This window comes from Vipera berus (assembly GCF_964194415.1).
Source record: "Vipera berus genome assembly, chromosome: 3".
In the NCBI taxonomy this organism is placed as follows: Eukaryota; Metazoa; Chordata; class Lepidosauria; order Squamata; family Viperidae; genus Vipera; species Vipera berus.
Window position 1 is genome coordinate 105,583,356 of NC_138204.1, and position 27,042 is coordinate 105,610,397.

General features: G+C 43.1%; 1 protein-coding gene across 1 annotated transcript in view; it reads right to left on the reverse strand.

The window, feature by feature from the left end:
- Window positions 1-703: 703 nt before the first annotated feature.
- HMCN1 (hemicentin 1) overlaps window positions 704-27,042 on the reverse strand; it is a gene marked incomplete at its 3' end in the record, with an annotated part of 484,864 nt that continues 458,525 nt past the window's right edge. Inside the window, 6 exon segments of the mRNA XM_081325521.1 lie at window positions 704-766; window positions 768-956; window positions 960-1,074; window positions 5,166-5,221; window positions 19,587-19,645; window positions 20,061-20,180. Coding sequence (XP_081181647.1) covers window positions 704-766; window positions 768-956; window positions 960-1,074; window positions 5,166-5,221; window positions 19,587-19,645; window positions 20,061-20,180 — 602 coding nt within the window.

Consider the following 27,042-nt stretch of genomic DNA (forward strand, 5'->3'; position numbering starts at 1 on the left):
AAATGGTATAGCTTGACCAGGAGGTTGGACTAGAAGACCTCCAAGGTCCCTTCCGACTCTATTATTCTGTTATTGCTGCTGAGCATTATGTGCAATCAACACAATGAGGGAATGTGTTGGGATATTCACAATTTGTTCTGTTTTTCTTAAAAACATATTTCAATTATTACCAATTACTATCTTAGCTTTGTGTCATGTCCAGGAAAGTTATTCTTTCCAACAAGTGTTAAATAAAAACTATTGTGATTATGCAAATATTTCTTGTTATTTTGTAGAAAACCCCCCAAACTATATCATATTTATTTCCATACTATCTCATGGACATTATTTTGTTTTCATGTTGGGAAAGAAATAAAAACATCCTTACATGCTATTCATTTAGCACTAAATTATTGCCTAATTATTATTGCTAACTAATTTCCAAAGGGTTGGCAGAACAATCTTTGGGATTGTTCTTTGCTCCAGTGTAATAAATAAAGCATGTGGTAAGATTCCAATGATTCATAGACTATAGCTATTTTTGTTCAAGATAGCATTATTGCAACAAGATTGACAGTCAGAAATAAGAAACATAGTACCATCTTCTCCCAAGTTGCATATCTACAACTGTTTAGAGATGAGGCAGTCATTCTGGAAGTGGCGACACCCAATGGGATGTACGCATGTGGTTAACATGCTTTGATTATTTGGGGCAAAGCTTCTCCTAGTAAGGATAAGCAGAAACAGCTATAAAGACTATGAAAGTCATCTGATATTCAATGGCTCCAATCACTGCTATAAGACAGAGCTCTAACTCTCATCCGATATGTCTCTGACTCTTGCAGAGGCCTCGTGGTATACACCACCCCCTTCAAGTTCTCATCTCTGAGTGAAAAAGGGATGCTCGTGTCCTCCTCATTCACCATAAGGAAACTGGTCCTTGGGTGCATCATTCCATCTTCAGTGTAGGCAACCAATCAGATTAGATCCTGATTGGCAGCAATCCCAAATGGGAGAGATAAAAGTTTGTATTCCAAGGCATAAGGGCTCAAGGCACATTCCAAGTCATTGGGCAGGTAGTTCTTGAGGCACAATCTGAAAAGAAAGAGTTGTGTATATCAGTCTTGAACAGTAAACATTTTCTACTATTCTTTACCTTACTTTCTCAAAGCTTATCCACAGTTGTAAAATCCAGATCATCACTGGATTGACTGGACCCACAATATAGTTAAGTGATTCTGTTGATTATTTATATAGAAATAAATGAACAAGTATATTGGCAGGTAAGTATCAGCTTTAAATAGTTTTGCCTGTTTCAAAACACAGCTTAAATAAAAATGTATTCAAATATACATGTGGAAAATTTGTGATGAAGTGAGAACATTTTGGAAGAAGCATTCTTATTTTGTACTTTTCATTGCTGTATTTCAGTTTACTATTTCTTATTCCCATTTTGCATTACATGTTTACCCAGAAATGGAATAATGTGACAGGAATGTATATACCGTATGTAAATTAAAATAAATGTATATTTTAAGTCATCACATTCAGCTTACCCAAACTAAGAGACTTTTAAGTAAAATGTTTGTCAGGGCCCACTTCAAACCCTCATCCTAAGAAAGTACAACTCGCAGAAGCAGTTTCTTCCAAAAGAAGCTTTTATTAGGAAAAGTTGATAGAAAGCATAATAGGAAGACTGACAGGTTAAAGTGTCCCAAGCAAAACCCCATCCCATAGTTCATCTGGTCAGTACAAATGGTCCAATCCCCAGGTTTTAAGTTCCTTGTGGGAAAAAGGAGATAACATCAGATGGTCTCCAGGCTGTAGCGATGTTTTGGCAGTGTTTCGCACCTTCCCTTGTGAGCGCAGAGATAAACCAGTTGCCAGAGGTTGCATTCGTTTCTTCTCCCCCCCCCCTTTACTAGCTGACAACAGGGGGAGAGAAAGTTCTTAGAAGAAATATGCAGAAACAGCAAAGTGTTATATTGTAGCGATAGAGGAAATCAAGGCAATAACCCTCAAGCACTCCCCGCTCCCCTCCAGGAGTATGGCAGAATCCAGTACAGGAAGAGAGTGAGGTTCGTGTCGGGATGAAAGAGAAAAGAAAAGGATTAGAGAAGGAGGGGAAAGGGGTCCCTAAGATATGGGTTCTGACATCCTGCCTCCCTTGAAAAAAAGAGAAGTCCACCTGTGGAAAGACAGAAACAAATGCATATAGGTTAGTCAGGTTTGTTTGGATATTCGGTGTGGAATTTTTTGAGTAGTTTAGATGCATTAATGTGGCATTTGTGGACCCATTTGTTTTGGGAGGATGGTAAGTGTTTCCATGCTACGAGGTACTGGGTTGACCCATGATGTTTCCTAGAGTCTAGGATTTTTTTGATTTCAAAATGTTGTTCTCCTTCAACCATAATGGGTGGAGGAGGTGGAGTGACAGTTGGCCTTAAGGGTGACTGTTGCTCACATTTTAGGAGGCTGCAGTGAAAGATTGGGTGGATTTGTCTAAGGGATTTTTTTAGTTTTAATTCCACCATTACTGGGTTTATTATTCTAATGATGGGGAATGGTCCTACATATTTGGCTCCTATTTCTTTGATAGTTGCAATGACTTTAGGTATTTAGTGAATAGGTAAACCATTTCCCCTACAGCGAAAGGTTTTGGCTCGATTCTCTTTTTGTCTGCTTGGGTTTTGTATGCTTGCCTAGCTTTGTCTAGTGCCTTCTTAACTATGGGCCAAGTATTTTGCAACTGTGCAATCCACTCTTTTAAGGAGGGGATGACAGGTGTCAGAATCCATTTATATCACATTTCATAAATGTATAGGTAGAACAATGTGCTTATTCTGGGGATTCTGTCATCTCTCCGAGGGGGGGGGGAGAGGATAGACTTTAGGCATCTTCAAACAACAGGGAACAAAAGGAAGCAATAACCATAAAACCAAGGAGAGTTCCCTTTCCCATGGAAGGGCCTGACATCTGACCAAATGGATGAGGGGAGGAGCTGAAATGGGAATGCTTTTTATAGGATTGAAATGTAACTTTGTTAGATTCCGTCTTGTATTGCCACAATCGATTCCATCCTAGTAAACATTTTCCTTTTGGACTAAACTTGCATCCAAGAGTTCTTATTTCCTAAGATGTGGATTGAGGTGGGTCCTGACAAAAGGTTTGGTAGGTGACAGTTCTGGCATTGGGTTAAAGCTTTGTCCGGTGGCTACTTGAAATGGCATGTAGCCCATGGTGAAATGAACGGCATTGTTGTAGGTGACTTCGGCAAATGGAAGTTGGTCTGTCCAGTTTGTCTGTTGATAATTAATAAAGCATCTAATATCTTAAGTTCAAGTACTGAGTTTGAATGTTCACTCCCACCATTCGTTTGCAGATGATGACTAGATGACAGCCCCTGGGTGGTCCCTAAAAGGGACAGAAACTCCTTCCAGAACTCTGATTGGAACTGCACCCCCCTGTTGGATATGATACATTGGGGGACCCCATGCAAGTGATAGATGTGTTGAACGAACAGCTTTGCTAGTGTCTTTGCCATGGGGATTTTTGAGCAGGTTATGAAATGTACTTGTTTGGAAAATAGGTCTGTCATGACCCAAATTACTGTGTTCCCACTGCTCTCTGGTAGTTCTACAATGAAATCCATGGAGATTTCCTTCCAGGGCGCTGAGGGGGTTGCTACCAGCTGTAGTAGTCCAGGTGACTTTCCTTTTAGTCTTTATGCTGATGCACATGTTGGGCATCTGGCTACATAGCTTTCAATGTCTTTATTGATCAATGGCCACCAAAACTACCTCTTAACTAAGTGTAGTGTTTTCACGAATCCAAAATGGCCTGCCGATTTTGAATCATGGCAGAGCTGCATGAATGTCAATCTCTGATTGTTAGGTATGTATAGTTTCTCTCCCATCTGTAGCCCATCTGTAACAGTGCACAAATTTTTATGATTCGGGAACCAGTCATCTGTTAATTGCGCTTTTCTGAATTCAATCCCTGCTTGGCTTGTTAATGGTTTCTGTAGTAGTCTGGCTTGTGCTTGGGTAGTTACTCGTGCTGCCATCTGTGTTTCGGGTATGAGTGGTTTTGTTACACTGTGTTGGTTGCTGTGGTATTGAGGCATTCTGGATAGTGCATCTGCCAGAAAATTCTTTCCCCCTGGTAGATGTTTTATAGTAAAATTAAATTGGTGGAAATGTTGCGACCACTACACTTGTTTAGGGGTAAGTTTTCTGGGTGTTTTTACATTTAGCTTTTCCAGGTTTTTATGATCAGTCCACACCTGGAAGGGGATTTTGTTCCTTTCCAAGAAGTGCCACCAGGTGAGAAGAGCCCATCTTACAGCGGACACCTCCTTTTCCCAGACTGCCCACCTTTGTTCAGTTTCAATTTTTAAGTTTTCTTGGGGTGTACGCACAAGGTTATAGGCTCCCTTTATTGTTTTTTTGTAGCAATACAGCCCCCACTGCTACTTCACTAGCATCTGTTTGGATTACAAAAGGTTTGTTGGTGTTGGGATGCCACAGCACAGGTTTGACAGAGAACAGCCATTTTAGTCTCTCAGATGCAGCTTGGCATTCTACTATCCATTTTAGCAGTTGGCTGGGTTTAGGTTTGCTGTTGTGATTCCATGCCAGCCAGTGGACTCGGCAGCTGAGTCTGGGGAATCAGAGGAGGAGGAGGAGGGGCCTGGAGAGCCATCAGAGTCAGAGGAAGGCTCTGATGAGCTCCAGGACTTACAATCTGATGAAGATCCTGGCCCCTCCACTCATGCTCAGGCTGAGACCCAGCTGTGATGGGAAGCTGTGTCAGTCTCTGAGGACTCACAGCTGGAAGACATCATAGATGCTCACAAACACTGACAGGCAACAAGAGTAGGACAGAGGGGAGGCGGAGCCAGCTGTCAAACGAAATGGCTGGGTTGAGACACCGCTCCGAATGAATGTGCCGATCTCACAGCTGTTTCTCTGTTCCCGGTGGGTTTTTTAAAAGCCCCAGATCTCTCGGAGGGAGATTAGAAGCAGAGGCACCCAGCTGAGCAGCTCAGGACAGTGGTTCGAGCTGCAGAAAGCAGGAAAACCTAGGAGAGAGCCGGGTGAAGGAGATGGCCCATTATGGTGGCCATGAAGAAATGACAACTGTCAAAAATAGCAGTGAGCCAGCGGGACAGCAATTCATCTAACCTGGCAGAAGAAACACTCAGCGAACTCTTGTAAGTGTTCCGGATGGTGAAATCTTTCTGGAGAATTTCACAGAAGATAAGATAAGAGGAGAGGCCCCAGAGTGAAAGGGGAATTCATCTTCCCTGTCAGATAACGGCGAGAAGGAGACGGGGGGGGGAAGAGATCTGACCTTAAAGCAACAGGCTCACAGGCTGTAAGGACTGGAGATCAAGGGTGGTTTCTCTTTCTGGCTCTTGCAGTAAAGCCAAGAAGGCTTTTAACAAAAAACAAAATAAACTTGAAGAGTGACAGTGTGGACTGAGCTGAGAGAGCAGACATCTTGAAGAAAAACTAACAACCAATTAGCATCCAAGGAGGGAAGAGTGATACTCATAACTTAAGAAGTGAACTATTTGTTTCAAAAAGTTTCTAAAGCAAAAGGGATAAATGGTAATTGTTTTGAGAATTTAGACCGATAAGAATTAATTGAAGATAACCTATGGCATGATTGATTTGGAGGAGTTTAATTAAGAACAAAAAGTTGAATGTTTAAGGAGGGAGAGTAAATCTATTTCTCCCCTTGTTGTATATAATAATATTCATAACTGAACTGACTGTGAAATCTGGTTTTTATTGTTAAAGAATTGAATAATATTGGTTATATTATTGTTACATGTTTCTATATAAAAAAGTTAGGACTGTTTGGAATATAGATATTTGAAATTGATTAATATCTAGCATTGTTAAGATATAAGGCACTAGTGATTATAACTTTGGAAGAACGATAAATTCCCCAGGTGTGGTGGAGGGAAAGACAAAGATTGTGTATAAGTGGGAGTGTTGGCTGACGTCATTTAGAAAGATGACAAGCATCCCAAATCTCACGAGAGTTGGGACTGGAAGAAGGCAGATGACCCAAGCCTCATCAGCAGAATTAAGCCCAGCAGGGCAAAGATTATAGATCTTTGATGATGCCGCGGGAAAGAGCAAGCTCACTTAAAGACATACAAGCAATATTACAATCCATGCAAGAGGTTATGTTGAGAAATCATGAGGATTTAAAAAGAGAAATAGGTGAAATAAGGAATGATACTGGAGAACTCAAAGAAAGGATGGGAGCAATGGACGGAAAATTTGAATGTTTTCAACAGCAAATATTGAAAAATGAACAGAAATGGAGGATAGAATGAATAAGGAGGAAAGAAGAGTAGATGAAATGAATGAAAAACTTTTGCAAGCAAATAAAGAGTTAGAAAAAACCATTATACTGCTTGAAACTGAGAAAGCAGACCACTATTTACATTTCCAAAACGTGAAGGAAGAGAAGGGGGAGGACCTCCCAGAAATGATGACGGACTTGCTAGCAAGGGCCCTAGGGACAGGGAAAGATGAGATGGCAAATGAGATTGATGAAATAATAATATAATAATAATAATAAGTTGGAAGGGACCTTGGAGGTCATCCAGTCCAACCCCCTGCTCAGGCAGGAATATATAGAATATATAGAATTCACACATATTACGCGAGAAGAAATAACTTACCCAAGGAGGTACATATCAGATTTGTGAAGAAGTCAATTAGGGATGAGATTTTGCATAGAACAAGGGATGACCCAATAGAATATAGAGGTAAACAACTAATTGTCCTCAAACAAGTCCCTAGGAGGGTAAGAGATCTGAGAAGGCCCTACCAACATATTACATCAAAATTAATAAGACAAAATATTAATTTTAGGTGGCTGATGCCGGAAGGGATTGTGGTGACCTGGCAAGAAAAGAGATATAGGTTAGATTCGATTGATAAAGCAGAAGAGTTTTTCCAGCAGCATCTAGGCCAGGGGTTAGCGACCTGAAACAGTGAAAGAGCCACTCGGAACCAGTTCCCTCAGAAAAGGAAAAACTGGGAGCCACAAAAATTGTGTGCGCATGCGCGTACATGCACACATGTGCAGAACAGGGTTTGACTGAAGAGTGGAGCCAAGGCGAGATATGCACCTGCCCTGCATATTTGAATTGATTGGTTGAACTTTTTTAGTCCCACTTTTTTTTTGGACTACACATAGCAGAAGACTGGGAGCCACAGGAGATGGCTGAAAGAGCTGCATGCGGCTCCGGAGCCACGGGTTGCAGACCTGTGATCTAGGCAATGAAGATGAACTAGAAGAAAGAGAGTTAAGAGAAGGGAACAATGCAGAGAGATATAATAGAAAGACACGGGAATCACAAGACAAAGAACAGGAAACAGAGAGAAGAGAGAAAATGAGAATGCACCATGACAACAATGATGAGTGTAGACACAAAGAAGTTAAGGAAGATAGACCATCAAGGGCAACAAGATCAAAACAGAGGCAGTAATATAGAAATATTAACAGTATTATCATTAAATGTGAATGGACTAAACTCTCCAGCTAAGAGAAATATAATTTTGAATAAGCTCTGTAAGAAAAATTTAGATATAACAATTCTACAAGAAACACATATAAAGACTCAAGATCAGGATCTATTAAATTACCCTAAGTTAGGAATTAAATTTGTATCGCTGTCACAGCAGAAGAAAGGAGGAATTGTGATATATGTTAAAGAAAGAATCCCAGCAAGACAAATTTATCGAGATGAGGAAGGTAGAATATTGATTATTGAAATTTTCTTGAACAAAAAAAGGTCGCCCTGGTAGGAATTTATGCCCCCAATGAAAAAAAAAGACAATTTTATAAGAAATTGCATAAGGTTATTGCTGATATGGATTATGAGAACATTTGTATAATTGGCTATTTTAATGCAATTATAGACAGAGAATTAGATTATAAGAGTGAGGAAGTTAGGAAACGAACCAGGAGAATATTACCCGGTACTTTTTTTAAAATGGTGGAGGAATTAAATATTCAAGATAGTTGGAGGGAGAGAAATTTGAATGAAAAGCAATTTACATACTATTCAGGGCGGCATCAGTCGTGGTCTAGAATTGATATGGTCTGGACAACGAAAGAACTAAATTCAGATATTGATGATATAATAATAGATATTAATACTTGGGCAGATCATAATCCCATTGTAATTAAATGGAAAGAACAGAAGACAACAACAAGGAGGTGGACTCTTAAAAAGGCAATCCTAAACCAAACAGAATTTAAACATAAGATGGAGGAACAAATGCGGACATTCTTCCAGATAAATAAGAAAGAGGAGACTAGCACTCAAAATTTATGGGATACGGCCAAAGCAGTTATGAGAGGAACTGCAATTGCATATATGGCCAATGAATATAAAAAGAAAAGGCAATATCGAAAAAGTTTAGAGGAGGAACATAAAAAATTAGAATTAGAACTACAAAAAAACCCATAATGTAGAGATTTAAAACAACAGTTGGATTTAAATAAGCATAAATTCAATATTATAGAAAAGGGAGAATTGGCACAAAAAATAAAAAGCATTAGACAATTTTTTTGAGTAGGCAAATAAACCTGGGAGATGGCTGGCCTATAGATTGAAAAAACAAAAAGACAATAGATGGATTAGTAAATTACGTAATCAAGCAGGGGAGATAGTACACCAAAATGATGGGAAAAAATGGGTGACATATGAATTCTATAAAAATCTTTATAATGAGGAGGAAATGATCACTGAGGAACGAATATCACAATATCTTATGAAAGCAGACCTACCAAAGGTTTCAGAAGAATTTCAAAATATATTAAATAAAGATATAACAGTTCAGGAAATTATGGAAGCTATTAAAAAACAAAAAAGTAATAAAACAACTGGCCCTGATGGACTACCATCCGAAATATATAAAAACCTCCAAGAACTTTTGGTCCCAACACTATTGGATTTATTTAATGAGGTACTAAACATAGCAAAAATTCCAAACTCATGGAAAGAAGCAATCATCTCACTAATCCCTAAAGAAAACTCTGATTTGACCTGGATTAAAAATTATAGACCCATTTCTTTACTGAACACGGATTACAAGATTTTCACGACTATAATGGCAGAAAGATTTTTAAAATATTTAGCGGAATTTATTCATACTGACCAAAACGGCTTCTTGCCTAAAAGACAAATTAGACATAACATCAGGATCATACTAGACATCTTAGAATACTATGAATTTCATAGCGAAAAACAAGTGGCATTAATTTTTGTCGAAGCTCAGAAAGCCTTTGATAATGTCAAATGGAATTTTATGTTGACTCAACTCAAACAGATGGAATTGGGAGAAAAATTTATAAATATGTTTAAAGCAATCTATTCCAAGTAAGAGGCAAGAGTAATCATAAACGGAGAATTGACAAATAGCATTCAAATACAAAAAGGTATGAGACAAGGCTGTCCAATATTTCCTTTATTATTCATTCTTTCTTTAGAAGTACTCACAAGAATAATCCGAAAAGATAAAATGATTAAAGGATTAGAAATCAGAAAAGAGACATTTAAACTACAGGCTTATGCGGATGATTTAGTTTTCATCTTGGAAGACCCTTTAGAATCTGGAATAAGATTATTACAGGTACTGGAAAATTATGGAGATGTTGCGGGATTAAAAATTAACAAAGAAAAAACTAAAATGCTCGTTAAAAATATGTCCAACTTACAAGAGACTGAGTTAGTAGAAAAAATTGACATCCAGACATCTAAAGGAGTAAATTATTTGGGGATCCAATTATCAGCAAGATGTACTACACTTAAAAGAGAAAATTATGATAAGTTAATGGACCAAATTATAGTAGACCTAGATAGATGGAAAAACTTGCAGCTCTCTTTTATGGGAAGAATAGCGACAATCAAGATGAATATACTGCCCAAATTACTCTTTTTATTCCAATGTGTACCAATTAAATTGGGTAAGGATTTTTTTGAAAATTTAAATAGAGTTACATCTAAATTTATTTGGCAAGGTAAAAAACCGAAAATCAAGTTAAAATTATTACAGGATGCAAAGGAAAGAGGAGAGCTCAGCCTCCCAGATTGGGAAAAATATTATCAAGCAGCAATAGCGGTATGGATAAAGGATTGGATACATTTAAGGAATAGAAGACTACTAGCCTTAGAAGGTCATGACATGCAAATTGGGTGGCATGCTATAATGTGGGATGGAAAATATAGGGCTCATCAATATTTTCAGAATCATCATATTAGATGTGTGGATAAAAAAAAAATTAACTATATAGAAATTCCCAATTGGCTATCTATATTAGAGATTTTTATGCACCCCAAATTTATAAATCTAGGAAGTGTAATTACATATAAAGATCTCTTAGATGAAAATGGAGACCTGAAAACAAGAAAAAGATTATCAGAAGATGGTGTAGAGTTGGAATGGTGAGCATACTTACAAATACAGTCACGATACAGAAAAGATAAAAAAGAACCAGGGATAAAATTAGAGCATACACAATTAGATAAAATTCTTCTAGGAACAGAAGATCGATTGATAAAAAAGATATATCAATATTTATTAGAACAGGATTTATTAGAAGAACAGGTAAAAGAAACAATGTTAACCTGGAGTAAAAATTTTGGTTATATTATTGACTTAGATAATTGGCAACTACTATGGGATAGAAATAGGAGGTTAACGCTAGCCACCTCCTATAAAGAGAATTTGTACAAGATGTTTTATAGATGGCATCTTCCCCCTACAAGGTTAGCAAAAATAGAAAAAAAATCTCACCAATATGCTGGAAATGGAGAAGGCTTCCATGGACTTATTATCATATGTGGTGGGAATGTTCAGAAGCGCAAAGTTTTTGGCAGTGGATTGAAAATTGGTTGGAAGAAATATTACGACAAAAAACCAGAAATCTTTTTATTAGGGATTATTAACGATAATCTCAGTAAAGCATCTCTCTACTTATTAGTGCATATCTTAACTACAGCAAGACTGGCATATGCCCAAAAATGGAAAAGAAAGGAAACACCCACTGAAGAAATAATAGATAATATTTTATCCTGCACTGAAATGGACAGGTTAACCCTAGAGATCAAAAATAAGAAAGAAACGGAGTATTATGAAATTTGGCAAAATTTGTACAATTGGTTAGAGTTAAGGAGGATGGCTGAGATGAACATTGTTTGATTGGTTGATAATGTAAGGATTTTTTATTAGCATCTATATAATGGACATAACTGAAAGATACGTAAATATAACGCTGAGGACTGAATGACAGTTTACTAAAAAAACCGACAGATTTTATATGTACAGTTTTTTATACTCTGTCCTGTTATAGATTGTATTTTAGGTTTTTGTTATTTCTTTCTGTAATATAAGATAATATTAATAGTAGTGTTGTAGCTAGGGAAGTTGAATCATGTCCACTTTTGTTTTTAAATGTATATTTAATAAAATTTTCTAAAAAAAAAGAGTAGGACAGAGGGAAGCAATGGGGTGGCTCCAAGGGAGGAGGAGAAGGCATTGAAAAGCCACGCCTTGGGGCTGCATAATAAAAAGGGAAGGTGTGGGCGGTGCTGCCTGCTAAAAGCAACCATTTGCAAAGGACTCAAGTTTCATGGAATCATGTTCTGTTTGCCTTGCCTGTGAAAAATTCTCTGTTTGAATCGTGTTCTCTTTGCCTTTAGACAATTCTTCGTTTGAATCGTGTTTTCTTTGCCTTTGCTTTTGGGACATTTTGCAGGTGTCAGAACCCATTCCTATTTCATTTCTATCTATCCCCTCTGACCCAAAATCAAATCTCACATTTCCCTGGGTTCTGCCATACTCCCAAGGGGGAGGGGGGATGTCCCTGTGGAGTTATTGCCTTTGCTTCCTCTTTCCACTACAATCTAACCTTTTGCTTCGTTTATTGCCTCTGTGTCCTCTACTCACTACAATGTAACAAATTGCTTCCTGTGTTATCTCTTTCTCTGAACTTTATCTGCCTAAACTGTCAGCTAGTACAAGGGAGGAAATAAGAAACATAACCTCAGTGCCTGGTTTATATCTCTGCTCTCAGAGGAAGGTGTGAAGAAGCCGCTGACCATCACTGCGTGAGCTGGAGATGGGCCAATGTTATCTCCCCTTTTTGCATGATGAATGTAACACCTGGGGATTGGCCATCCCATACTGGGCAGGTGGACTATGGGGTGGGGGTCTTGTTTGGGGATACTTTAATCTATCGCTCTGCATGGGAAATCTCAGATCCTGTCTATTATGCCTGCTATCAACTACTCTTAATAAAAGTTCCTGTTGGAAGAAATTGTTTCCAAGAGTTCTCCTTTCTTAAGATGTGGGATTGAAGTGGGTCCTGACAGCAGGTCTGTAAATAATAATAAAAGAGGTTTGTTTTTCCTTTATTTCCAGCCTACTTCTTAAAAGAGGGGTTTGTCCTTGTGAGTTAACAAGGACTCACATAGGCCTGGACAGAACATTTGCCTTCCCCTTTGGTTTTTAATAAGTTCGTAATTGGTAGGGCTATTTGGGCAAATGGGGGAATAAAATGGCAATAGAAATTGGCAAACTCCAGGAAGCTTGGCAATTGCTTTCTTCTGCGGACTTTCTCAGGGTCCATTTCTATGAGGTCTCCCAGGTAATCTATTTTCTGTTTGTGAAATTCACACCTGGATAGTTAGGCATAGAGGTGTGCAGCCTGTAATTTGTTCAGGACCGCCCTCCATACATGATCCTCCATAGTCTCTGTGAATATAAGGAAATTGTCCAGGTAAACCAGCACACCTTTGTATAGGTGCTCCTTTAGTACATCATTTATTAGTTGCATAAAGACAGCCCAGGCTCCTTGCAGTCCAAATGGCAGGACCCAGAATTGGTAGCACCCTAGGGGGCAATTGAATGCAGTTTTCCATTCATCTCCTTCCTTAATCCTGATTTGGTAGTATGCCTCCCTGAGGTCTAATTTATTAAAAATCTTTCCTTTTGAAAGATGGGACAACATGTCCTTCATGAGGGGGAGTGGGTACAGGTTGCTTTCACTTATGCTGTTCAGAGCCCTATAATCCACGCAGAGACCCATCTTTCTTTTCTCTGAACAAAACAGGGGCCGCCATTTTTGATTTACTGGTTGGATGAAGCCCCTCTCTAAGTTTTTATCTATGAATTTTTGCATCTCTTTCAGTTCCTCGGGGCTCATAGAATATAGTCTGGGTTTTGCCCCTGGTCTGATCTCTATGGCACAGTCCATGGGCCGATGCAGTGGCAACTCATCCGACCTCTCGTCACTGAACACTTCAGCCAAGTCCCTGTATTCCTCAGGTATTTTGGGCAGTTCTTCCCCCATCACTGCTTTCTCTCATGGGGCCCCTAAAGAGGGGGTTCAGTTTGGCATCTTGGTTGATTCCCCTTTGGGAAATCTAAGCTCCACTGTCCTCCAGTCCACCTGTGGTTTCCATTTGGCCAGCCACACCATGCCCAGGATTATGGGGCATTCCATGCCAGGGGTTACTATGAACGTTATCTCTATGTGGTCCCCCAGGGTGAGTTGGATTGGTAGTGTCACAAGGCTGGCTGGCATTCCCCCTGCTATGGACCCATCTAACAGACTGAATGAAATCAGTTTCTTCAGCCTCCTCACCAGTATGCCTAGGTTCCCCACTAGTGTTAATGCACTGACTTCTACAACTTTGGGCATGGTGGGGGCTAATATAGTTACTGTCCTGGTGAGGGGCACAATGGGTCCACTTACCAGGGGTTCATCTTCGGAGTTGTGATTGGATGAGTTAGGCACTCCTGCGGTGTAGGCTGAAGTTCCCTTCCCCCATTGGGCAGTTGCCGGGAACTCAACGGCTTTTGTGCCCTTCATGGCTGGCTCCTTCAGCTTGGCGGGTGACTTCCCGGACTTCCCAGCTGGGGTCCGGTGTCATAGTCTTGTGTTCATCTGTTGCCTAACCAAGGGAGCCAGCACCGTGCAAAGATATTTCTGTGATCATGTGGGGTGGCATGACTATACGCTGAGGTGCACTGAACACTGTTACCTTCCCACCAAAATTTTATTCACTATTTGCATTTGCATGCTTTCGAACTGCTAGGTTGGTAGGACCTGAGGCAAGTAACAATCAATCAATCAATTAATCAATCAATCAATCAATCTTTATTCAGTCAATGACCAGAAAAGTTTAAAAGAACAAAAATAGAGCAAATCAATATAATAATATATGAACAACTAGAAAAGTAAATCATATTATAACTCTTTGACATTCTATTATTATGTTAATGCAGTTCCACGGGTGGATATAAATCTAAAACATTGATAGGTATAAAATAGAAACCATATATGTCATAACAATTTATGTAGTAAACCAAGAATAATATTTAAAAGAAGGGTACTGATGTAATAAAATCAGTTATAAAAGATTATTAAAAAGATCTACAATGATTATTTAAGTTTCCGGCGAATCCCCAATGATGCTGCACAGAATCTGGCCACCTGCGCCGTGATCTCTGCCTGCTCATCCTTAAGCAGCCACTAGAGATAAATATTTTCTGAATGACCGGGATGCCTATCAATAATGGGGAGGACATAGTTTTTACGAATGGCTCTGTAGAAAGAGCATTGAAGGAGTATGTGACCAATGGTCTCCACCTCTCCAGAGCCACAGGGGCAGAGTCTTTCAGACAGTGGAGTCTTGTTGAACTTGCCATACAGGACGGCCCAAGGAAACGCATGGCACCCTGCAAAGGAGATTGCTTTCCAGTGGTTTACTGACTCCAACTGACTAAGATATCTGGCAGGTGTAACTACGTATCTAATTGAATTGTAGTGAGCGTAATGATTACGAGACAGCAGGCTTGGTTTGTGAAGCGTTTATTCGGGGAAAGCACAGGAGAGCTGACAGCGGGGAGGAATCCCCCTTTTATACAGAACCTGTCAAACTTTTGCCCAATCCCAATGGTGTGTTCTCCCGCTGCCGTTGCAGCGGCCAATTGGCTGCCGGCAGGTTTTGACAGCTCGGTGTTGCTGCGCATGCGGGACTCGGCCGGTAGCTTTTGACAGCTTTCAGCTGTCACCTGGCCACCGCGCATGCGCGATTGGCTGGTGGCGGCTTTTGACAGCTGTCAGCTGTCAATCGGCCGCCGCGCATGCATGATTGGCTGGCGGCAGCCTTTGACAGCTGTCAGCTGTCAACCGGCTGCCGCGGCGCCTGAGTCTGACAGTTTTACCTCACGAGTTATAATACTCTTGAACTCTCACTTGTGATAACATAACACAACCAGATGTGATAACAATTAACAACATATATAACACTAATAGAGTCAGGAGCCAGAAACAGTGGAGCTAAGCCTAACTCCACTTGCCTCTTGATGTCCTCTACCCTTTGACGCAAGGTTTGTTTTTCTTGGTCGTAGTCCAATTTGAGAATTGAGGCTGATGGGAAGCCTAGTTTAGCAAGGTTGGACTCGACTGCCTTGATCCATGAAGAGGAAAATTTATCTTGTAGAATCAGTGGAGCAAGGCCTTGCAGAAAGCAATTAAGCCTTAGCCAGATGTTTAAGGAAGCTATAACAGATTCTTGCTTCAACTTTTATCAATCTTGTCTTCAGGCACAGAAGTGCATTTGGGACACAGCGCGGCATCCGGAGAATTGTTTTAATAAATTTGGATTGAACTCTTTCCAGTGGTGTAAAACAGGAAGCTGAGGGTCCAAGCAAGGACCTGTAGAGAAGCTGTGCTAGCAACTTGGCCAGAAAGAGCTTAATTGCAGCTGGAACATAGTGTCCTCCCTTTGTGCAAAAAAAATTAAGAATGACATTTGCTGATCATTGGCCAGAGGCAGCCGCGTATGCTCCATGGGCTTTTTGTGAGCCGGTGGCATGGATGACCACCCCTAGTTACCTGCTTTATTTTGTGGCTATTTAAATACCATGTGTACTGTTTAGGCCTTTATGCAAAAGCCATAACCTTTGTTTTCTCATAATTTATGTCCAGTTTATTATATTTGCAATACTGGACAAGGGCTCGCAAGGCTCTTTTAACGCCAACTGGAGTCCTCGAGAGAATCACAGCATCATCTGCATAGAGCAGCAGAGCAATTTTTTGGGGGTGGTAATTTGGATTATTTAACCATTTTACGATATCATTTATGTAAAAATTGAAGAGCAAGGGGGCCAGTATGCACCCCTGTTTAACCCCCTTTTGAGTTTCAACTGACTTTGAGAGAGACCCTTGCATATTACACCTCACCTTGAGAAATGTTTTGGTATGTAAAGCACATAACAGATGGAGGAGTCTATGATCAATTGAGGCAGCTTCCAGCTTCTCCCATAGCTTAGACCTTAACTGTGTCAAAAGCTGCCTTAAGGTCTATAAAGGCAGTGTATAATGATACAGGTCTGTCTGATGCATATTTTTCAAACAAATGATGGAGAACTAAACACTGATCTATGGTGCCTCTACCATCTCTGAATCCGGCTTGTTCTTCAGCAATCAGGTTCTCACGGTCCAGCCACTCCTTTATTTTTTTATTTTTTAAATTAGTTTTCCAATATTACAATAGTATCTTTAAAAAGCAACGTGGTTTCTGGGTTACAATAGTTCCATTTCAGACAAATACATATTATTACAAATCTCCAAATTGTTGTAACCAATACTTCCTCTCTCTTTTTTCCTTTAATACATACTATCTCTTATCTAAATTAACATATTTCTCATTTCTATCCATCAGTCATTTAATAGTTTTCTTGTATTTATCAATACTTTAGTATATTTTATATTTTAACATTCCATCTTTAAAACATCAAACACCTTATATATTTTTCTAGCTTTAATTTTACATTGATATTAAATTAAACGTTTAAAATTTCTCATTTTCATATTTCTAAATAACCTCCTTTCCCTTTACACATTTTCCCCAATACCTAGTAATGTAATACACTTCTTATTTATCTCATTTCCATATCAATATTAGTAGTACAATATTAGAATAGTAGTCATTAGAATACCAATTGCAAGGAGGAGAAAGAGGAGGAGGACAATATAATATTCTTGTTTCTCATTTATAGTTTCCACATATTTAAAAATAACCAAAATTTCTTCCATTTCAACATTTAATACATCCTCTCATGTCACTACATCCAAGTATATTAGTTACATTCTATCATTTTAACATATATACATCTTAATCCATATCCTTTAAGGAACTCAATATTTCAATGTTAGTATTCATACATCTGTGTTTTATTTTTATTTTTTTAATTAGTCAGTATTTTTATATACTCATCAAAACAATCTCTCGTAATCCAAGTACAATCCTGTCTATGTTGGTATTATCTATTTCAGGCCTCTTAAGAATGTCCATCTTCTGCCAACCTAGCAGTTCGAAAGCACGTAAAAATGCAAGTAGAAAAATAGGGACCACTCCGGTGGGAAGGTAACAGCGTTCCGTGCGCCTTTGGCGTGTAGTCATGCCGGCCACATGACCACGGAGACGTCCTCGGACAAGCGCTGGCTCTTCGGCTTTGAAACGGAGATGAGCACCGGCCCCTAGAGTCGGAAACGACTAGCACGCATGTGCGGGGGAACCTTTACCTTTTTAAGAATGTCCATATTTCTTCAATCTTATTCTTGCTTTCTTCCTTTGCCATGTCATTTTTCGCTTCTTTTCCTCAGGATCATCAAAGCATTCTTGTATTGTTATATCATATTGAAGTGCCCCTCCAGTCTCCACTTTTGAAGGATTGAGGAGTCTGTTAACAGCACCAAATCTTCTCATTATTTTTGCCTCTTGATATAATTGTCCTGGTCTGAATAGATTTTTTTCCACCTTTTTCCATTATAATCTTCAAAAGTCTGTATTTGTTGAATATTTAATTCTTCTGCCCATGTATTTGATTGTTCAATTTCTTCTGTTAAGTTCTGTCCCAGTAAAATATTAGTTGTAGTCACAGTTTGAGTTTGTTTCTTCAAGATGCTTTCTAGTTTCTTTCCAAAAGCTCCTATTTTATCGCCAGCTGAAGAAAGGAACTGATAAGTTTGGTAAGATATTTCCCACATAGCATAGATTTGTTTCTGAAACTCTTCCATAGTGAAGTTTCACATCTGGTGTTCAAGGTTAATCTTATCTTGTTTTTCTTAAATATTTTCTTGATTTTTTTAGAGAAAGTCAGATTGCAATTTCAGGTTTAGCCACTGGGTGTCCCCCAAGTACTTTGAAAATTCTTGTCTTTTAGTCCGTTTCTTTTTTCAACTTTTTTTTTTAAAAAAAACACCCCTAGGCTTGCTCGCCGCTTATTTGAAGGGAGGGTTGAATTCCCCCCTCCCTCTTCACAGGGGGGAAGGTACTTAACAGCTTATTTAGGTGAAAAGAAGAAGATTAAGGTATAAGAGAGGAATCTTACCCCTGTCTCTTCCACGCTGCTTTAATGTTGCCTGATGGTAAGTGTGACTTCAGCTGTCTGCAGACTAGTAACTGGCCATATTACTATGGCCAGTCTTTTGTCCGCCGGTATGAAGGAAATGCAGGCACTAATGGGGGGGGGTTGCAGCTCCCCCACGTTTCTGCAAAAGCCCCTTCTTTCTGGTCGCCCCTCCAGGCCAACTCTTCAGCCCTTTTAGGACCCCCCAGTGATGTAAAATAGGATGTGGAAGACGAGAGCCGTCCTCCAGACGTCTATGTCGGCTGACTTGGCAAACCGGAAGTCCCCAGCCACTCCTTTAATTTATCTTGGAGGTGTTTGGCATAGAATTTGCTGATTATATTTAGCAGACTTATTGGTCTGTAGTTGGCAGGGTTGTCTCTCTTTCCCTTTTTATAAATTGGGACCACAACTGCCAAGCCCCAATCCTCTGGGACATGGCCAGTGGAGTCAATATAGGTGAACAGTGCTGCCAGGATGGATATCCACCACTCCATATTATTTTTTAGTAATTTGGCCAAGATGAAGTCAGCTCCTGGAGCCTTCCCGGTCCTGAGTTGGCCAATGAGGGATTTGATTTCAGACTCTGAAACTGGAGGCCACTCAGGTAAATCCTTCATTATAGACCTTGTACTCTTGCTGGAGGGGGTCTTCATACATTCTCCAAAAATGGAGTTCCCAAGTTATAGGAGATATATGGCAGTCTAATGGGGTATGGATTCTTTCAGATTGGCAAGCTATTAGATGCCAAAATAAAGAAGAATTCTTTTGCTTTGCTGCCACGATGAGCTGTTCCCAGGAACATCTTGTATCTTGTCTCTTCTTGAATGCTATCAATTGCTTGAATTGTTTTTTAAGTGTAAGTAACTGCTTAAGGATTGTTTTATTGCCATATCCAGTCCCACCTTTGTACTCCTTATATGCCAAGTTAAGAGCTTTCTTGGCTTCAACACAATCCTTATCAAACCATGGTTTGGAGGTGGTACAGGACCTCTTAGCTGAGAAATTCCAGCCATGTGCTAATAATGGCTATAACCCATAGACTAAACTCTTATATAGTTCTAATAGATCTTGAGTCAGGTTGGCTGATATGAAGGCTGCGCGGATTTTTTGAAAATTATCCTCTGTTAGGGCTATTCTTACCTTCTGATCAAGTTGTTGAGTCCATTTGACCCGGCATCTTGTTAGGCCGGCTGTAGAGACTGCAGGGATAAAATGGTCCTTAGAGAGTATCTGCTTGATAAAGGCAAGTAACAGAAGTCACCCTGTTGTGCAATGTTTGGGTCTCGAATCCAGGCTGTCAGCTTTTCAGCTGACAAGCTCAGCCTCTTTAACCACTGAGCCATTGCATCCCTTATATTTATATTCTTAAGTGTTGTCCAAAATATATAATTAGCTTAGCACTGATGCTCTTCAGTTTGTGCAGATAGGAACCCTGCCTAACCTTAAAGGCAACTCTTGGTAAACTCTCACTTGAATGGAGGCAATTAATCATTAAGATACTCACTATCTATCCTAATGCCAACTGAAACATATTTCTAAGTCACTGATGAACTATACTGATGGTTTTTAATTTTTGTACTTTAATTCTTCTCCTCTGTCAAGACATTTTCTTACCTTGACACGTTTTGCCATTGGGCATGATTCGGTAACCTGATGGGCAAAAACACTGGTAACTCCCTAAGGTATTCCTGCATTCATGCTGACATACACCTCTGTTCTCACATTCATCAATGTCTGCAAAAATTAAAAACAAACGAACATTAAGATTCTATGTAAAATGACAGGTTAAGAGAGGAAAGCTCACTTAAGGCAGGATTCCAAATAATAAATTCCAACACAGAGACACAGACATATACAACTAGAGTATTTCTGTATTTTTCCTTAGAAAATGCAGTTTAGCAAATCTGAGGAATCCTGTCACAATCAACCGTCTCGGCTGCTACCCGGTCTGGGTGTAAACGGTCCAGCTTGGTGATGAGACGCCATCCCCATCGCAGTTCTGCTGGGCTCTTCCCGGTAGCAACGCATGGTGTAGTGTGCTGGGCAAGTAGGAATTTCACCAGTCTGTGGTGGCAGTCCCCGATAATGATGCGCCGGAGTGCGTCTTTGGTCGTCCTTACCATCTGTTCAGCTTGCCCGTTGGTCGATGGATGGAAGGGCGTGGAGGTGGCGTGCCTAATCCAGTTCGCCTTCAAGAACGCCTGGAAATCATTAGCGGTAAACTGAGGCCCGTTGTCAGACACAATTACGTCGGGGAGGCCGTGTGTGGCAAAGAGAGCTCTGAGTACCTGGATCGTCCTCCCCGAGGTCATGTTGGGCACTGGGACTACCTCCAACCACTTGGAGTGGCTGTCCACCACTACTAAGAATAGTTGACCCTGGAATGGCCCTGCATAGTCAATGTGGATGCGGGACCAGGGTGTGTGTGTGGCCTCCCACCTGTGCACGGGTGTGTGTGGCATTTCCGGCCTGGATCTCTGGCACGTGTAACAGGCCTTGACCCATTCCTCAATGTCCTTGTCCAGCCCTGGCCACCAGAGGTAGCTTCTGGCCAGAGCCTTCATCCTAACCACCCCCGGGTGTCCCTCGTGTAAGGAGTCCAATACCCTGCCCCGTACTACGGTGGGAATGATGACCCTGCTCCCCCAGAGGGCAGCCCCTGTGCGTGGAGATCTCGTTGCACCTGGTGAAATAGGCCTGGAACTCAGGCCCCAGGGACTTGTCCTGCCACCCTGTGCAAACCCATGAGTGTACCCTGCTCATGATGTTGTCTGTGGCTGTGTGGCTGGCAATGTCCTTGGCATGAACTGGGCACTCTGGCAGCTCCTGCAGTGCTAGGATCTGTGTGGCTGGGGCCAGGTCTGGATCAGAGGTGTCTATGGGTAGCCTACTTAGACCGTCTGCGTGGCCCATCTCCTTCCCTGGCTTATGCACCAGCTTGCAATTGTAGGCTGCAAGGAAGATGGACCACCGGAGCATTCTGGGGGACAGGATTTGTGGAGTCTGCCTGCCCGTTGTGAACAGGCCTAGGAGTGGTTTGTGGTCCATGAAGACAGTGAATTCCCTGCCATATAGATAATTGTGGACTTTTTTGATTCCTGCCACGATTGCCAGGGCTTCTCTGTCGATTTGGGCATAGTTTCTTTCTGCTCCAGACAGCGTCCTGGAATAATAGGCTATGGGAATTTGCACCCCATTGGGCTCAAAGTGACTGAGTACTGCGCCCACACCATAGGGGGATGCATCACATGCGATGCAAATGGGCTTGGACTCGATGAAATGGGTTACTGTGGAGTTATCCGACAGTAGTGCTTTCAAGGCCCTGAAGCTATGGCTGTGGGCGGTGGTCCAGACCCATGCTGCCTGCTTGTCTAGCAGCCTGTGGAGTGGCTCTGCAATGGCTGCCTTGTGTGGGAGGAATGCATGGTACAAATTCAACAGGCCCAGGAATGCCTGTAGCTCTGCTTTGTTCTTGGGTGTGGGTGCTAGTTTGATGGCCCGCACCTTGGACTCTGTGGGGTCAATTCCCCTGGCATCTACTCTGAACCCCAAGAACTCTGTGGAGGGAACAGCTATGCTGCATTTCTCCCTCTTGAGTTTGAGTCCAGCTGTGCATAGCCTGGACAGTACCTCCCTGAGCCTACCTGCTAGTTCCTCTGCTGACGCTCCTGCGATCAGCATGTCATCGAAGTAGGGGCAGACTCCCGGAATGCCCTTGAGTGTCTTTTCCATGACTTCCTGGAAAATGCCAGGAGCAACGCTAACTCCAAACTGCAGCCTATTTACCCGGAACGCCCCCCTGTGTGTTACTATGGTTTGAATGTCAGCTGTTGCCCTAGTAACCGTGAGTTGCTGGTATGCCTGCGCAACATCGAGCCTTGCAAAGATGGCGCCGCCTTGGCGGTAAGCGAGAACGTGGCTGATTGTGGGGACCGGGTAAGCGTGCGGGTTCAGGGCGCGGTTCACCGAGCACTTGTAGTCGGTGCAGATCCTTATTTCCCCGTTGGATTTAAGTGGGGTAACGATAGGGGTTTCCCACTCCCCCCCATCTATGGGCTCTAAGATTCCCTGGGCCACCAGCTTATCTAATTCGCGCTCTATTTTTTGTTTGAGCGCGAAGGGGACTCGCCGCGGCCACACCCAAACGGGGGGAACGTTCGAGTTAAGCTTGAACGATATGGAGGGCCCTGTGTACCTGCCCAGTGACCCGTCAAAGACGTCTGCGAACTCCTTGCAGACGGCCTCGATGGAGTCCCCCTGGATCCGGTGGATCCCGGTGACTGTGATTCCCAGGGGCTCAAACCAGTCTAGGTTCAGGCTGGCTCTCTGGCCCTCTACCACTACAACCCCCAGGTGCTCTTCGCGACCCTTAAACCCCACTGTAGTGTATGCCTTTAAAGCATACACGGAAATGTCAACACAGCAGGGGGCTGGACAGCTCCAGGCTATAACCGCTTTGGCGGGAAAGCCTGAATAGAGTGAGTCATTGACAGCCCAAGGGCATGGTCAGCTCTGGCGGGAAGCCAGGGTTTAAATCCATTGGCCATCTGCACTGGCGGGAAGCCCAGGTTTAAATCTATTGGTCACCATTCACCGGGGCAGGTATAAGAGACGCCAGGTAACCCCTTTGCTCCAGCTTCATTTCTGACTCAATAAAGAAATACTACCCAGCTCAAGTGTCCGTCTCTCCGTTCAACCACACGACATTGCACTGGCGACGAAGGTGGGATCCTGCACCAGTCAACGCTAGCCGCGGACGGAATCCAATCGGCAGCCCAGGACCAAGACGCAGGACGACCTAGATGGCAGAATGGCACAACTGGGTCAGTATCCCCTTTTCAATAGCAACCGCCCAGAGGAGTGGGAAGCCTTCGTGGGACAGCTCGAGTGGTACCTACGGGCAAACGGGGTGAAAGATGACTGGCAGAGAACGGCGGCGCTACTCTGCAGCTGCAGCATGGAAATGTACCAGCTGGCAGTCGGTCTCTGTGCACCCGACGACATCCACTCCATCGGGTACAATGAGTTGCTGGCAAAGCTGACCGAGCACTTCAAGCCCGAGACGTCTGAGATCGCCTGGTGGTATTGTTTCGAGAAGCGGGATCAGCGGCCAGGTGAGTCTGCCAAGCAATACATGGCCGCCCTGAGGCAGGCAGCTCACCTCTGTAATTTTGAGAATTTAGAGATCCGGCTGCGGGATCGAATCGTCTGCGGGTTGAGGGACAGGAAGCTGCGCCAGAAAATTTTTGCAAAGCAGAAACTGACCCTGAGGGATGTCCAAGAGGAATTCCTAGCCTGGGACGCGGCCAAGGAGTCCGATGCGAGGGAAGGCGGATCCGTCCACCAGCTGAGCAGGTGCGGCGACGTGGACGGGGAAGAGCTGGAAGTGGACGCCATCCACCGACAACAGCAACCCATCAACTCAAACTGAGACAACGTGAAGGAGCCGAGACCACCCGCGGCGGATGCAAGATACCAGGAGTGCAGGTGCGGAGCGAACGGCCCCCGGTCTACCCAACTCCACGGCTACAGCGCGAATCGGCCCCGGTCTACCCAGCATTGCGGTTGCGGGCCCCGGTCTACCCAGCACAGCGGCTGCGGACAACCCCGGTCTACCCAGTGTTCTGGCTGCGGCACGAACAGCTCCCGGTCTACGCGTTGCGCCAGCTGCGGAGGACAGCATCCCCGGTCTACCTGCCGTTTCAAGTCAGCCAAGTGTCAGGCATGCGGGAAGACCGGGCACATCGCGGCGGTCTGCAGGAGCAAACAGCGGGATAGCCTGCACGAGGTGGAGGCAGAGTTCCAGTTCGCTACAGGTACCGGGGAGCGGTTGCCGGGACAGACGGTCAGGCACACGGCGGGACGGCCGAGTGTTTATCTAGCAGGGGCCCCTGCGGCGCTAACCCCGAAAATAAAATTGAGGGTGAAGCTGCAAGGGGTCCCCTGCACGTTGGAGCTGGACTCAGGGTCAGCCGTGTCCATCATCTCCGCCAGAACGTTTAAGGAGATTTGCAAGCGGAGCGGCCAACGGGTTCCCTTGAGGCCATCCAGACTGACCCTCTCTGACTTCCAAAATTCACCCATTAACATCCGGGGGAGGCGTTGGTGAGGGTTCAGTACAAAGGGTTCGAGGGCAAATTAAGTGTACTGGTCGTCGAAGGCCAGCGGACCAGCCTCGTGGGGTTAGGGTGGTTCAACGCGCTGGGCATTGGAATCACGGGGATTCACCAGACGTGGAGCTGCCTTTCCATTGAAGCTGTCTGCAAGGATTTTGCGGACGTGTTTGACGGGCAGCTGGGAGGGTACACAGGTCCCCCAATCTCATTTAAGTTAGACCCCCAGGTGCAGCCCATAAGAATGAAGGCTAGGAGGGTCCCGTTCGCACTAAAACAAAAGATAGAGTGGGAATTGGATAAGCTGGTAGACCAGGGGGTGCTAACGCCAGTCGATGGAGCGGAATGGGAAACCCCCATCGTAACGCCGCTCAAGACAAACGGCGAAATTAGAATTTGCGCCGACTATAAGGGGACAATCAACCGGGCTCTGAGCGCTCATTCATACCCGGTTCCTGTGGTAAACAGCATTCTGGCGTCCCTGCAAGGTGGGTCGGTGTTCGCTAAACTGGATCTTGCCCAAGCTTATCAGCAGCTGCCGGTAGACCCAGGGGCTGCTAGAGCACAAACAATCATCACACACAAAGGGGCGTTCCGGGTAGACCGGTTGCAGTTCGGGGTCAGCGTGGCTCCTGGAATATTCCAGGAGGTGATGGAAAGGACCCTCAAGGGAATACCAGATACCAGGGGTTTGCCCTTATTTCGATGACGTCCTGATCGCAGCCAATTCCGAGGATGTACTGGCAGCCCGATTGAGGGCAGTACTTGAGAGGTTCAGGGGTGCAGGGCTAAAGCTCAAAAGGGAGAAATGCAAGATTGGGGTAACTGAGACAGAGTTCCTGGGGTTCAGGATTGATGCTCAAGGCATCCACCCATCTGCATCCAAACTCAGGGCAATCAAAGAAGCCCGTACTCCCCAAAACAAGTCTGAGTTGCAGGCATTCCTGGGCCTCCTCAATTTTTATCACACATTCCTGCCACACAAGGCTACAATTGCAGAACCCCTACACAGGTTGCTTGACAAGCAAGCATCCTGGGACTGGACGGACAAACACGCTAACGCATTCAAAACACTGAAGAACCTGTTAGCAGGCAATGCCACAGTCACCCATTTCAGGGAGGACCAGCCAATTTGCCTTGCATGCGATGCATCCCCTTATGGGATTGGGGCAGTTCTCAGCCATTTAAGGGAGGATGGAACTCAGGCCCCCATCGCCTACTACTCCAGGACCCTGTCAGCTGCAGAGCGGAACTATGCCCAGATAGACAAGGAGGCACTGGCAGTGGTTGCAGGGGTAAAGAAATTTCATGACTACCTTTATGGTAGGGAATTTCTAATTTACACAGACCATAAGCCATTATTGGGGTTATTTACAACAGAGAAGCAGACACCACAGATCCTGTCACCCCGGATGTTACGCTGGTCCATATTCCTGTCTGCATACTCATGCAAACTGGTACACAGGCCGGGCAAAGAGATGGGGCACGCCGATGGCCTCAGCAGACTTCCCCTAAGGGACACTGAGCCGGACCCAGCACCGGCTGTCCAAATACTGGCAATACAGGAACTGCCAGAATGCCCCCTCAACGCAAGGGACATAGCCACAGGGACCCCCAAGGACAAGGTTCTGAGCAGGGTACAATCATGGGTGAGCAGTGGGTGTCAGGACAAATCACCAGGGCAAGAGTTCATTGCTTACTTCTCCAGAAGGCATGAACTGTCCACACACAAGGGATGTCTCTTGTGGGGAAGTAGAGTAATCATCCCCACAAGGCTCAGAGAAAGAGTCCTCCAGTCATTACACGAGGGCCACCCAGTAATGGTAAGGATGAAGGCCCTGTGGTGGCCAGGGTTGGACAAGGAGATAGAAAAACTAGTAGCGGGATGTTACACATGCCAGAGGACACGGCCAGAACAACCACATGCACCAGTTCACAAGTGGGAGGAAACACACTTACCATGGTCAAGGGTGCAAATAATAATAATAATAATAATAATAATAATAATAATAATAATAATAATAATAATAATAATAATAATAATAATAATAATAATAATAATAATAATAATAATAATAATAATAATAATAATAATTTAATTTCTATACCACCCTTCTCCCGAAGGACTCAGGGCGGTGTACAGGGCAATACAATAAAATACAACATACAAAAATTAAAAAAATATTAAATATTACAGCCCAATTCAATACAATTAATACAATAACATTAAAATACCCCTAAACCCATCAGACCAGGCCGGCTTGTTCAAATAAATATGTTTTTAGGTCACATCGGAAGGAGCGAAGGTCGGGAGCCATCCGGAGCTCCACTGGTAAACGGTTCCACAGGTCTGGCGCACCCACAGAGAACGCCCTCCCCCTGGGGGCTGCCAGTCGACACTCTTTGACCGACGGCACCCTAAGGAGGCCCTCTCTGTGGGAGCGCACTGGACGAAGGGAAGTTGATGCCGGCCTCAGGTGCTC